This window comes from Megascapheus bottae, chromosome 34 (genome assembly GCF_031878675.1).
Source record: "Megascapheus bottae isolate mThoBot1 chromosome 34, mThoBot2.hap1, whole genome shotgun sequence".
NCBI classification, from domain to species: Eukaryota; Metazoa; Chordata; class Mammalia; order Rodentia; family Geomyidae; genus Megascapheus; species Megascapheus bottae.
Genome location: NC_143542.1, coordinates 2,086,033 through 2,100,979, shown reverse-complemented (window position 1 = coordinate 2,100,979; position 14,947 = coordinate 2,086,033). Strand labels below are relative to the sequence as shown.

At 40.2% G+C, this 14,947-nt stretch overlaps 1 protein-coding gene across 1 annotated transcript in view; it reads left to right on the top strand.

The window, feature by feature from the left end:
* The first annotated feature begins 226 nt into the window (after positions 1-226).
* Auh (AU RNA binding methylglutaconyl-CoA hydratase) overlaps positions 227-14,947 on the top strand; it is a 105,753-nt gene continuing 91,032 nt past the window's right edge. The window contains exon 1 of the mRNA XM_090324030.1: positions 227-491. Coding sequence (XP_090180156.1) covers positions 248-491 — 244 coding nt within the window. The 5' untranslated portion in view covers positions 227-247. The remainder of the gene's footprint in view (positions 492-14,947) is intronic.

Genomic DNA, 14,947 nt, shown 5'->3' with positions numbered 1-14,947 from the left:
CGAGAGCCAAGGATGCCTGGGCCCCATCTTGTCTGACCCTCTCACAGCAGTCAGGGTGGACTGAAATCCACTCTGCCCAGTGCAGGGGCCTGGGCGGGGCTAAGCCGCGACGGGGCGTGGCCAAGACGTGGGGGGGCGTGGCCACGGGCCGGGGAGGGCGTGGCCACGGGGCCGTGCGCAGGCGCGTCGGAGCGGGCGGCGCGGTGGGCGGAGCCGCCGTGGTGGACTCACGCTGTAAACAGACAATATGGCGGTCGCGGCAGCACCGGGGGCTTTCGGTGCCTTCCAGGCCAGCCGGGTTCGCTTCGTGGCCGCCGGCTGCATGCGGCTGTGTGCAGGGTGGAGGCTGTCAGGTTCGTGGACGGCTGGGCGCAAGGGCCCAGTGTGCTGGACCCACGCGGCCGGGGGTCCCGCCCCGAGGAGGGGCTACAGCTCTGAGGGGAAGATGGAGGACGAGCTGCGGGTGCGGCACCTGGAGGACGAGAACCGAGGTGAGCCGGGCGGGCCCTGCAGGCCCCGAGGGGTGTGTGTGTGTGTGGGGGGAGGGCTCTCCGGCCCGGGCCCCTCCCTCCCCTGCCCCCCCTCCGCCCTCCCCTCTCCCTCCTGCACCGGTCAGGGTGGCCCGGCCTGAGGATGCCAACACACTGGGTATTTAATTTCTCTCTCCCTCCTTCCCCCCCTCATCCCCCGCCCCATGGTTGATTCTCGCTATGGAATGGCCTTCTTTCAGCTCCAGGTATCACTGATGATGCTGCTTCAGGAAGAACCCCTCCCCCCCCTTGCCTCCCCCTCCCCCCTCCACTATCTTAATTCAATATAAAGCATTTTTCTCTCCCCCTCCCCCCCCCCCCCACCACCCCCTCCCACGTCTACTTTACCTTAGAAAGTTAGTTTTTGAGCGACTCCACTTCAGCCTTGCTTGTGTGGCACATGATGAGGAATGGGTCTTTGCCCTTGAGTTCCAGCAGGGAGGACACAACTGTATTCTCTGTGTGTGTGTGTGTGTCACTTAGGGTGGAAGCTTCAGGAAACAGGGCTGGATGCTCAGAGGCAGAGGGACTGCTGTGTGTGTGTGTACTGTCTCTGAGCTTGTTTGCTTGAGACTGGTACTCTACCACTTGAACCACAGCTCCACTTGAGGCATTTTGGTGGTTAACTGGAGAGAAGAGTCTCACAGAGTTTCTTGCCCTTGAACTGGGGTCCTAGATCTCAGCCTCCTGAGTAGCTAGGATTACAGGTGTGAGCTTCAGTGCCCAGCTTAGAATCACTTATTAGGCACTCAGCCTTGTGCTGGAATAGATATTTCATTTATTGAGTATCTGTAATCCGGTAAGCACAAATGCAAAAACGAGTCGGCCTCTGTAAGAAGCTCTTCCTTAGTAGTTGAAGTATGTCGGAGATTGATGATGTTTCCTTTCAAAACGTGTTAGAACAGTGTTTTTATTTAATTTTTGAAGGCTTTCTGCTGAATTTGTTTTTTTTTTTTTTTGCTGTTGGGTCCCCCTTCCCCCATTTTGGTAAGAACTCAGGGCCTGGCCACTGTCCTTTAGCTTTGTCACACAGAGCTGGGACTTCACCACTTGAGTCACAGCTCTGCTGTTTTCGAATCATGATCTTTAGAACTCAGCCTCCTGAGTAGGTAGGATTACAGGTGTGAGCTGCTTGCACCCTCCAGGCCCACGTTTCTCAAGCTGACCTGAAGATCCGGAACTTACAGCCCTCCCTCCTCAGCCTTGAGTGTTGGGATTACAGGCATGAAGTGCCACACCTTGCTTCACTAGATAGGCAATAGGGTTCTTGGAGAAAGTTCTTTGTGCATCAACCACTTCATGTACAAAGCAGGAATATCAACTTGATGAGCTTGCTTTGAAGACTAGATGGGTTGTTAATGTACGTTGCTCACTAAGTATCTAGCTCATGCTGAGTTCTTCTATTTCATATGTGTTTATTCTGAGACACAGGGGGAGAATATGGAGATATGAAGTTGTGTGGTATATTTGGGAAATAACATAAGGCATGACAGGACTGTAAGAGATTCTCCTGGAAGCTTAGCCTGGCTCCCAAGTCGTTAAGGCCATCTTTTAGGTAAGCATAGCTGTACTTGGATTTCAGGTGTGTTAGGTGTATCCAACACAAAGGTATAGTAAATACAAAGGGGTTACAACTATAGCTGGTAATTTGTACTGTCTTTTTTGTCTTAATGTGAGTTGAAAGCGAATTTGTACAAAATGTCTGGAAAGTCTCAAGTTTGAGTCTGAGTGGACTACAGAGGACAGTTAAAAAATTCTGAAATATGCTTGCTCTTTGTACATTCTGATTTCTTATAAACAGCAGTCAAGCCTCCTTTGAGGATTGGCAAAAAAAAAATGACAATGCAAGTTTGGCTAGCCATCAACTAGTAATGTAAAGAAAAATGTGATGCCAAGGATTTTGTAGAGGAAAGAGTCTCTTTGGTGCAATTTCCATAGAGCTCAAAGTTTGGTGCTCTCAATGACAAGAGGGAAGAAAAGGACTCTTCTGGGGTAGGGAGCCCCAAACTGTGCTTTCAGACCTTTAGGTAGGTGAGGGTGGGCATGAGCAGAAGACTTGAAGCTTCCTTTGCCATTAGGCTGCTTCTTTGCTATGTGTTGCAGAGTCAGTTACACAGCTGAATTTCTCTACTGCCTGCCTGCCTGCCTCCCTCTCTCCCTCCCTCCCTCCCTCCCTCCTGTCTCTCCCTTCCCCTCCTTTTGGTGTGAGAAGGGCTTGAAGTTAGGGTTTCTTTTCTTTTGCTCAGAATTCTTATTCAATGTTGGCACTCATCACATGAGCCATGCCTCTGGCCTAGCTGTTTGCTGGTTATATTGCTGGTTAGTTTCTGCTGGGGCGGTTTTGGAAGTGTGGTCTTCTAGTTCTCAGTATCTTGAGCAGCAAGGATTATTCGTGAACCACTGGTGCCCTGCTTTGGTGGTCATTTGTTGCACTGTTGTCTGTCCTGCACAGGGTTTTAGGTTGCAGGTTTTGTCATGGTTTGTAGACTTCTCTCCTGGTTGTTGTTGTGGTCTTTTTCACAGATCCTCTTACCCTCGTCCCTCCCCCTTCCTAATTTATTTTATATATTTTTTCCAAGGCTAAGACTGATTTCTGTACTCAGTAGAACAGCTTCTAATGCTTCCTTTGCCTGCAGTGTTATGTCATCATCAAGCCTGCACAGTTGGTCTCCCTGGTGCTGTCTCTAAGCTTTGCTTTTTCCTGCTCTTTTCTCTCTCTTGTACACCTCCAGGAGTGACACCTCTTTTTCTCCTACCCACCTTCCTTCCTCCAATGTGGTAAGCTTCTATTATATTTTTGCTCCATTTCAAAGATCGTCTTTGTGAGCCTGTTTCAACAGCTTTTGACAGAAATAGAGGCAATGAATAAATGAATACTGCAGAGTCATCCTTGATGCTTGATACTTCTTGGTACTCCATACCCAAGGATTGAAGATTTCTCTTCTTCCTTTTCTTTTACTTCTTTTTCCTGGTATAGGGTTTGAAGTCAGGGCCTGATATTTTGCTAAGTAGATGCACCTCATTACCTTTTGAGCCATGCCTACCAACCCTTTTTGGTTTGATCATTTTTGACAGTAGGGTTTGGTTTTTACCTACACTGGCCTGGACCACAATTCTCCTATTTAGTCTTTCTGTTTTAGCTGGGATTACACATGGTATAGCCTTCTATATTCACACTAGCCTTATCCATGTTAGTATACTGGATTGCTGCAGAAGTCTGCTAGTATATCTTTCATATTGTAAAAGTAATTATTTTTTGTATATTTGATAGTTACACTGGTTTTACCTTTTTTTTTTTTCCTTTTGGTGTGATGCTTGAACTCAGGGCCTGAGTGCTGTCTCTGAGCTTTATCACTCAAGGCTAAGTGATCTACTACTTTGAACCACAGCGCCACTTCTGGTTTTCTTGGAGTTAATTGGAGATAGACTTTCTTTCCCAGGTTGGATTTGAACTGTGATCCTCAGATCTTAGCCTCCTGAGTATCTAGGGTTAAGGTGTGAGCCACTGGCACCTGGTGAGATAGTAATTCGTATACCATAATGTAAATTGTTCAAAGTATAGAATTCGCTTTAACTTTTTTTTTTTTTTGAGTGATGGGGCTTGAACTCTGCCTGGGTGCTGTCCCTGAGCTTTTCAGCTCAAGGCTACTGCCCTATCTTTGAGCCAGGCCCCACTTCCCATTTTCTTGAGGTCAATTGGAGATAAGAGTCTCAGGTCCTTTTGCGTTTGAGCTGGCTTTGAACCTTGATTCTCAGATCTCCACCTCCTGAGTAGCCAGGATGCCTGGCTTGCTTTAATATTTTTAGTACTTTCAGTAGTAGCTATCAATATAATCCTATTTTAACACTTTTTTTTTTTTTTACCAACTTTGAAGTAAACCATATAGCCTTTGCCAGTGACTCCTCATCTACTTCCCCTTCAACTCTTTAAGAAATGGTATTTGTTTACTTTCTGTCTTAATAAGGGGATTTTTACTGCATAGATCTATTCTTGAATGTTTTATTCTTTTTGATGACATTCTAAATGAACTTTCCTACCATATTCATTTCCCTCTTTTCCTCTCCTCTCCTCTCTTCTCCCAGTAGCTAGGATTACAGGGATGAGCCACTGAGGCCGATTTAGCATAGTTTTTTCTTAATTTTAGATTGCTCATTGCTGATATAAAGAAATAGTTGATTTGTTAAAACATTTTTGTGCTGGTATTGGGGCTTAAATTCAAGGTCTTGTATTCTTCACTAGGCTTTCTTGTTTAATAAATGTACCTAATGCTTTAGTTTTTCTTCTAAGCACTGCTATACTATCCAAGTTTTCTATTTCTTTTATCTTTTTTCCTTAAGTGCTGATGCTTAAGCTTAGGACCTCATGCACATTAGGCAAGCACTCTGTCATTTGGCTGCACACCTATCATCATCCCACATTTTGATGTCCTCCCCCCCAAGGAAGTTGAGTTTTCAGTTGAATGCTTCATGTTTTTTTTTTACTTATTTGTTACTGTAAAGATTTATGTTACGTAAGTTAAAGAGTACATTTATTTTCTAACAACATCACCCCTTTTCTCTCTCCTGGTTTTCCCCACCCATTTCTACCCATGATTTGTATAGTTCATTTTCAGCATAATGTCTAGTGTATATTACTGCTGCATTTGTTTAACCTTTTTCTTTCCATTTCTGCGGTTCTACTTACCCTCCCAAAGACAGATGAATGAAGGAGCAAAACAAAAGGAAATGAAAACAAAAATATCAACAAATTAAAAACCTCTAAAACTAAACATAGAACTTCCCTGTGACCCAGCAATTCTACATCTGGGCATTTATTTATCCAATAGAACATGAGGCCCCACTAAAGCTACCAGCACAACTGTGTTCATTGCAGCTTTGTTTACCATAGCCAAGATACAGAATCAATTCAGATGCCACTCGGAATGAATGTGAGATACACACACACACACACACACACACACACACACATGCATACACACACATACAATGGAATTATACACACCCACCAGAGAAAGAATATACTATTTGTAAGTAAATGGAAAGACTTGGAAAAAAGGTATTCAGTGAAGTAAGCCAGACACAAAGAAACATAGGTTGCATGATTTCCCTCATTTGTTGTAACTAGAATGTGCCTATAAATCTACAAGTAAACACACTGAATGGTAAAGATAAAACAGTACACTGAGGCACGATACATTATATAGATCGCTAGGCATTGACACAGTGTGACTCCAAAAGAGGGTATTCTTAGGAAAGGATCACATAGGCTCAATAGCATCTATCTATATAAAATAGTATTTATTGAGTTCTTTATGTTTTAAAAATTTGCTCTGCCAGTTCACTCATGATTAAGTATTGTTGAGAAACATTTTAATCTACAAATATTTGGGGATTTTCCGGTTATATTTCTATTCTTTCTATTATCGTTTTCTAGTTTATTTCCATTATGGACTTAAGACTGTACTTTGTATGGTTCGTTTTTGTTCAAGTTGCTTAAGGTTTGTTTTTAGGCCATAATGTGGTCAGTCTCTGTGAATGTTTCCTGTGAGTTTGAGGTTGCATATTCTGCTGTTGTTGATTAAAGTATTCTATATTAAGTTAGCTCTTTTTTTCAGTTACATCTAGTTGATTGATGGTGGTAGAGTTCAGTTCTCCCTTTACTGTTATTCTGCCATTGATGGATGAAATGTTCTGTATTTATGTAGCTCTGCTATTCCATTAGGTTTAGTTGATTGATTAGTGTTCAGCTCTACTATCATGGTACTGATTTTCATCCTGTTCTGAATCTGTCAATTAGAATTGGAGGGAGTGGAATCTGTACCAGTAATAATGGATTTGTCTATTTCTCCGTGCAGTTCTATTGGTTTTAGCGCACATAATTTAATGCTCTGGTGTTAGGTGAAAACACATGGAGGATTATTATGTTTTAGGCATATTATATAATATGTCTCACTATCTTTGAAACTACTCCCTGTTCTGAGATCTACTTTTGATTTTAGTAGAGCAATTCCAGATTTTATTTATTAGGGTCAGCATGACTTATCTTTTAAAATCAGTCTGTGTTTTCTTTTTTTAAAGGAGGTTTCTCTTAGAAGTTTTTATCCATTCTGATCTTTGTAAATTATTGTATTCAGACTACTCACACTTGAAATGATTAATTGAATAGCTGAATTATTATAAGTATTTTCTGTTGTCCTTGTTCACTGGGTCATTTTTTTTAAATTTCCTTTTCTTGGTATTTGTTTCTTTTTCTGGTTTTAATCAAACATTTTCTATGATTCTATTTTCTCTTTTTCCTTAGCTTATTACTCATATTGTTTTGAACAAGTTTGAATAATTGTCTGAGTTTGCAGTATGCATTTATAACTAACTTATGTCTACTTTTAAATAGCACTACACTATTTCCTGGCAATAAAAATGTAAGAGTCATCTCAATTTCCCTTTCTATCTTTAGTGACATTTCTCTTATTAATTTTTCTTCTGTAAGCCTTCATCACTTAATACAATACTACTATTATTACTTTGAAGACATCATTATCCTTTAGGCAATTAAGAATGATAAATTGAAACAGAAGTTTAGTAATTTGTTAGTAGTAGTTGTATAGATATAATTCTTAGTATATGTTGCTTTTATTGTGGGACAGCAAATTAAAAAATCTATTGCTGGGGCTGGGAGTTTGGCCGAGTGGTAGAGTGCTTGCCTAGCATGCATGAAGACCCGGGTTCGATTCCTTGGTACCACATACATAGAAAAAGGCGGAAGTGGTGCTGTGGCTCAAGTGGTAGAGCTCTAGCCTTGAGAAAGCCCAAGGGCAGTCAGTGCTCAGGCCCTGAGTTCAAGCCCCAGGACTAGCAAAATCATAATATATTGCCATATATTCTACATATCTACATATTCATACGCTGAGGCCAGAGGAGGATATGCATAAGGAGTGTTTGACAAGGGTTCAATAGCTATGTGCATATGCTCATGTAAGATAGCATTTTATGAGATGAACACCAAGAAAAGGAAATGAGACCCATTTTTGTAGTTGCCATTGTTGCTGCTTTTGTTTTCTTTTCCTTTTGTCTTGTTAGTGTTTTTGTATTTGAGAGGGTAAGGGGAGCACAGAAAGATGGAACAAGGGTAAACAAAGACAGCAGTGATATTCACTAGGCACTGTAAAAGATGAGGTGTACATCCTGTGGGCAGAGACAGGAGGGAAAAACTGGGAGAGGAACGTAAGGGAGCCATGGTTCAAAAAGAACTAAGAACTGTATTCATTACTGTAACCTGTCTATCAGCTCTACAATAAGGTATAAGTAAAAAAAATTAGAAAACTAGTCCAAACCAACAAATATATATGTATATATACATATCTATATCTATATATAATATGTATACATATATTTCTTGGGAAACCAGAATTTTCATTATGATGGAAGGGGAAAGTACAGCTTTGGAGTAGGGAAAATGAGAAAGAATCCTGTTACGGTGTATTTTAATTGGAGCTCTGAGGATAATTTTATGTTTTCTAGTAAATCTTGGAACCATGTGCATACGTTTTTTTAGTTAAAAACAGTGATGCTGCATAGCAGTGAATGTACTAATGCCTCGTTTCTAAATTCTGCTCGGTGATTAAAGAAGCTATATATCCAGACACTTTATGTTGTTCTACTATCACTATCTGTTGTACTTGTAGTGTTATTTGAGTTATTAAACATTCCAGTCTAGGGGTGGGCTTGGTGGCTCACGCCTGTAATTCTAGCTGCTGAGATCTAAGGATCAAGGTTCAAAGCCAGCTTGGGCACAAAAGGACCTGAGACTCATCTCCAATTAACCTCTAGAAAACAAGAAGTGGGGCTTGGCGTGGCTCAAGGGTAGGGTGGTAGCCTTGAACTGAAGAGCTTAAGGACAGTTCCCAGGCCAGTGCCCAGGCTGAATGCAAGCCCTGTGACCCTTAAAAAAAAAAATTCAGTCTAGGATAGGTCTGATTCATTTTTCCTTCACTGTTTTTTTTTTTCCCCAGCACTTATTCTTCTTTATGAAAATAGCATTGTTATGTGAAGTTTCAGAATTGGGATTATGTTGAGTTATAAGTCTCTAGTAGCATTTGTACAGCTTTTGCAAAGTATATTCCTTAGTCATCTTTTTTTTTTTTTTGCCAGTCCTGGGCTTGGGCTCAGGGCCTGAGCATTGTCCTTGGACTTTCTCAAGGCTAGCGCTCTACCACTTGAGCCTCAGCACCACTTCCGGCTTTTTGCTATGTATGTGGTACTGAGGAATTGAACCTGGGTCTTCGTGCATGCTAGGCAAGCACTTTAACCACTAGGCCAAACTCCCAGCCCTCCTTAGTCACCTTTATGACCTCTTACCTGGTTAATAAAAATGGGGTGTTCGTGCTCTTTGGGGACTCTCTCTGTGTGGAGAATCCCCCTGATTTCTTTTCACTTTCAAGTAAAAAGAGATGTTACCTCTTAGGCCTTTTAAGTTTTTTTTTTTTTTTTAATATTGGGGATGTTACCACTGAGCTGCGTTGCAGCTTTCCCTGTGCTGTTAGGCATTTCTTTGGTAAGTATGTGAATTTCATATCTTCTAAAGTATGTTTTTTGTTTGTGGTATTTTTTTATTGGCTCTTCTAGATTCATAGGCATTATGGGCTAATGGATTTTTTTACATTGTTTCTAAGAGTTGATTACAAAGGGACAGCAGATCTTTTGTGTATTTGATTGCATTTATTTCAAGGAGTTCTGGACCTTGTCAGTGAGCTTTATTGTGGAGTATCATTACTTTGTTGTTGTTGTTATGGGGGGCTTTGAACTCTGGGTTGGGATGTTTTCCCTGAGCTCTTCAGCTACCACTTGAGCAACAGTACCACTTCCTGCAGTATCCTTACTTTTGTACTATTTCCAGAATATGGATTTTATATATGGCTATTACAAGTATTCTTTCTGTCAGTACTTTTCAGTGTTTTATTAAATATCATTTGCACTGGCTGCTGGTGTCTCATGCCTGTAATCCTACTAGCTATTCAGGAGGCTGAGATCTGAGGATCGTGGTTCAAAGCCAGCCTAGGCAGGAAAGTCTGTGAGACTCTTGACTCCAATTAGCCACTAGAAAACCAAAAGTGGTGATGTGGCTCAAAGTGGTAAGAGTATTAGCCTTAGCCAGAGAGCTCAGTGACAGTAACCTGGAGTTCAAGCACTGTGACTGATCAAAAATGAAAATTCTTTCTTGCTTGCTTGCTTGCTTGCTTTTTATACACATATATGCTTTGTTAGTAATACCTATTGAAGTTGGAAAAAACATATAAGAAAAAATGTATGTGATCCATTTTGAGTTAATTTCTACAGAAGGTTTGAGGAAAGGGCCAGTCTTTCACATAAATCTCTAGTTTTTTCATTACTGTTGAAAGAACTGTTCTTATGCCGTTCATTAAATGTGAAAAAGAATTGATTATAAATATATGGTGTAGTTTTGGACTGTGAATTTGATTCACTTGACCTGTATGTGTATCCTTATGCCAGTATTATAGTTTTATTACAGATTGTAATAAAATTTGATATAAGGAAATATTTCAACTTACTTTTAATTTTTCTTTTGATTGTTCTGGATTGCTTATAACTTGTCTATTTCTATAAAAAGGCAACTGAAGTTTTGATAGTACTTTGTCAACCAGTTTGAAGTTTCTTCTCATCCTAACAATATTAACTTTTCCATGAACATCTGATATCGTATAATGATAGTTTGTTGTTTTCAAGATAGTCTTTTTTTTTTCCTTTTGATGTCAGTGCTGGAACTTAAACTCAAGTCTTTGAGCCCTTACTTGGTTGTTCTACCACTTCAGTTATGCCTTTAGCCTGCAGTCTTCAATTTTCTTGATTAAATTTATATCTGAATATGTTTATTCTCAGGAAATTTATCTATTTTAATCATATAATGTTTCTCTTTATCTCGGGTAACTTTCTTTGGTTTTAGGTCTACTCTGTCTGAAGTTAATGTTGCAACTCTTATCTCCTTTGTTCTGTGTTGATGCATTTTTTTTTTTTTTTTTGCCAGTTCTGGAGCTTCAACTCAGGGCCTGAACATTGTCCTTGGACTTTCTCAAGGCTAGCGCTCTACCACTTGAGCCATAGCACTACTTCCAGCTTTTTTTTTTTCTATGTATGTGGTACTGAGGAATTGAATGCTAGGCAATCTCTCTACCACTAGACCAAACTCCCGGCCCGTTGATGCATTTTTATCTATCCATTTCCTTTTTTTTTTTTGCCAGTCCTGAGGCTTGCACTTAAGTCCTGAACCCTGTCCTTGGACTTTCTCAAGACTAGAGCTCTACCACTTGAGCCACAGCACCACTTCTGAGGAATTGAACTCGGGTCTTCATGCATGCTAAGCAAGCACTCTACCACCAGGCCAAACATCAGGCCCCTGTCCATTTACTTTTTAATCTATGTGCACTTAAATATTTAAAAGTATATTTCTTACAGACAACAAGAACGGTCTCGATTCTTAGTTCATGTTGCACCTCTGACACTTGACAGTTAGAGTGATACCGGTTCAGATTGATATGGTTGACTATTTAATAAGTAGTATGATTTATTTATTGTCCTTATGTTTATTTATTTATTTATTTATTTATTTTTTGGTACTTGTCCTAGGTATTGAACTCAGGGCCTAAGTGCTGTCCCTAAGTTTCTTTGGTTCAAGGCTAGTGCTATACTGCTTGAACCACAACATCTCTCTGGTCTTTTCTGAATAGTTTATTGGAGATAAGAGTCTTATGGACTTTCCTGCCCAGTTGGCTTTGATGACTCAGACCCGAGCCTCCTGAGTAAAGTAGGATTACATGTGTGAGCCACCAGTGCTTTTTTGTTTTTGTTTTTGTTTTTGTAGTATCATTTCTTTTTTCTTTTGTTTCATTTCTGGCAGTACTGGGGTTTAAATTCAGGGCCTTGAGCTTGCTAGGCAGGCACCTGTTAGCCATATTCCCCAGTCCTTTATGCTTTATTTTTCCAGTAGGAAGATTGCTTTGTAGGCCTTGCAATCTTATGTATATTTTAGTCTCTTTGAGTAGCTCGGATGATGGATTTGAGCCATAACACTCAGATTTTTTTTGCTGGCTCAGATGGAATCTTGGGGACTCTGCCTGGACTAGCATCAAACCTTGATCTTGATCTGTACTTCCTGTATAGTTAGATTACAGGCTAAACAACCATGCCTGCATTTTTTTTTTTCTTTCAATGTTGAGGTGGAACCTTGGGCCTCAAGCATACTGGTACTAGGTAGGTAAGTGCTCTACCACTAAGTTGTGGCCCAATTCTACCTTTTGTGTGTGTGTGTGTGGTGTGTGTGTGTGTGTGTGTGTGTGTGTGTAGCCTGGGCGCTGTTCCTGAGCTTTTTTTGCTTAAGGCTAGTGGTCTATAACTTGAGCCACAGCTTGCCTTCTAGCTTTCGGTGATTGGAAATAGGACTGCTGTATAATTTCCTGCCTAGGCTGGCTTTGAACCAAGCCCTCAAATCTCAGGGTTCTGGGTAGCTAGGGTTATAGGTGTGGGCCACCAGCACTCAGATCCATTCTGCCTTTTGTGGTTTTAGTTTATCAGTTTATATGATTTTTCTTTTCTCTCTATTTTTTATTTTTTTTAATTTTTGCCAGTCCCAGGGCTTGAACTCAGGGCCTAGGCACTGTCCTTGGGCTTTTTTTCTCAAAGCTAGAGCTTTACCACATGAGCCACAGTACCATTTCTGGCTTTTTTTTTTTTCCTTCTATGTATATGGTACCAAGTAATCGAACCTAGGTCTTCATGCATGTGAGGCAAGCACTCTTACCACTAGGTCAAACTCCCGACCCCTCTTTTTCTCTTTTTTTCTTTTGGTATGCCACCTACATGTTTACTCATTCCATTGGTTACTTCTGTTGGTCAGCTTGGTTTTTAGAATAACTAAATACCTTAAGCAATTTATAAAGAGCAAAGATTTGCTTTGGCTCAGAATTTTGAGGGTCTGTTGCTGAATAAATGATCAGTGGTCTTATTTCTTTGGGCTACTGGCAAGGCAACACATCATGGCATGTATGTGTGGTGGAGAAAACAGATTACCTCATATACCAGTAAGAAAAGAAGAGGGAAAGATTAGGGTTGTGCAGTCCCCCTTGAGGGCATTTATCCAGTAATAAAGTAACCACCCATAGGCCTCACATCTTAAAGCTTCATAGCATTTTTCAGAAGTATTTTGGGGTCTGGCCTTTAACACATGTGCCCTTGGGTCACTCGGTATCCAAACTATAGTATTGCTGTGTGGTTTACAGTGTGCATTTACAGTGGATCCAGATGAATGTCCAAATAGCAATCTTCCATTTGGCTGGTACTTTGAATACTCATAATAGTCTTTCTTCTGACTTCTATATAGGCACACTTAATTTTCTACAGGGCACTTATTACCTTTTTATACAAATTATCTTAGGCCAATTAAGAGTAATAAAAATGAGTTTTTACTTTTCACTTATCCCTACTGTAGCACTTCACTTTTTTTTATGTAAACCTGGATTACTGACCTATATTATTTTTCTCCTGAGGGCTATTTTTCTAAATCTGTAAAGACTTTCTTCAGCTTTCACTTCTGAGCAATAATTTTACAGTTTTTGGAATTGTAGGTTAGTGAGGTTTTTTTTCTTCTCAGTACTTCAAATACATTCATGTATTGCTTAAATTGATGTCCTGAGAACTAGGTCATTAGCTTATTTTGTCATTGTCTGATTGCAAAATACGTAAAATTGGATAGTATAGTCTACTCATCTTGGCAGTCTGATGTGTGTGTGTGTGTGTGTGTGTGTGTGTGTGTGTAGTGTGCTAAAGGGTTTATTCATCCCAAGGCTATGATGAACAAAGCAACACACAATCATACATAGGAGAAAAATTACGCAATCAAGAGAAGGTGAACGGGAGATAAATGAGGCTGCTGCAGCTGCAGGTGTAACAGCGTACTGTTTACAGTAAGTCTTTGTTAATAGGATAGTATAGTAATATATAAACAAGCAGCAGTCATTTATTATAGTTACTAAGAATTATGTGCAGTATCCAGTTATAGTACTGTGCTTTTACGTGACTGTCAGCACAGTAGTTTTGTTTCAGTATCATCACACATTCTCTTACATTAGTGAGTGAAAGAAAATTTTCATTCCATTGTAGTCTTACAGCCTTCTGCCTGCTGTCCTGACTCCTCTTATTCCCCTCTCCCCCCCCAGGAGAACTTGAATATAACTCTTTTCCTTTACTCTTTTTTAGGCTAAATATTTTTATGTCTTTGTTTTTCTTAAGGATTTTTTTTCTTTGTCTTTGGTCTTTTGCAATTTAAAAGTGATATGCTGCCAGGCACCAGTGGCTCACACCTTTAATCCTAGCTACTCAGGAGGCTGAGATATGAGGCTTGTGGTTCAAAGCCAGCCATGGCATGAAAGTCAGTGAGACTCTTATCTTCAATTAACCACCAGAAAACCGGAAGTGGTGCTGTGGCTCAAGTGGTAGAGCAATAGCCTTGAGCTGAAGAGCTCAGGGACAGCACCCAGGCCCAGAGTTCCAGCCCCATAGTCATAGGTGTAGTGTCCTCACCGTCATTTTTCTTGACCTCTGCCCTCTGTAGCTTTTTAGGTTAGTGTCTGACATTGATGTGAGGAAATTGTGATAATTAATTTTTTTCTTCTCAATTCTCATTATATATAGTACAGTTTTTGTAATTGTTCCACAGTTCTTGAGAGATTTCCCTCCCCCCAATCATTTTCTTAAGTTTTTTATTTTGTCTCTCTCTTCCAGTTTGGGAGATTTCTTTTCCTGAACTTAAGTGATTCTTTCCTTAGCCAGTGAGAACTCCCTCTAGAGTTTTTGTCTTTCTTACCTGTCCAAATGAACTCTCAGTCAGTTTCAATTAAGTTTTCTTTGTGCTGGTTGATTTCTGCTGGGACCAGCCGTGATTCTCTGTGTGTTCTTTTGTCAGTTTCTCTGGTTTTAGGGGCAGCCATTGTAACTGTTAGTCCTCATTTTTTTCTGATAAAGCCAAGAAGGGACTTTGAAATTTAGTGATTTCTAGCTTCTTACATTGGAATTTCCATTCTTTTTTTTTTAACATGCTATTGCAAATTGAATTCGTTTCTAATTTCATTTTAGAATATTCATTGTAGCTAAGTATCATCTACTTTGCTGAATTCATTTATTAGTTATGTAGCTCTTCTCCCATCCCCGTGAGATTTTTCTCTATATAGGTTTATGACATTTGTAAGTGGAAATAGTTTACTTCTTCCTTTCTCGTCAAAATGTCACTTGTTTCTTTTTCTTGCTCATGTTAACATGTTAAATAGCAGTGCTGAAACTAGGCTTTCTTTTTCTTCCTTATCTTTGGCTGAAGACTTTTAAGCCTTTTGTTAGTAATATGATGTAAATACAGT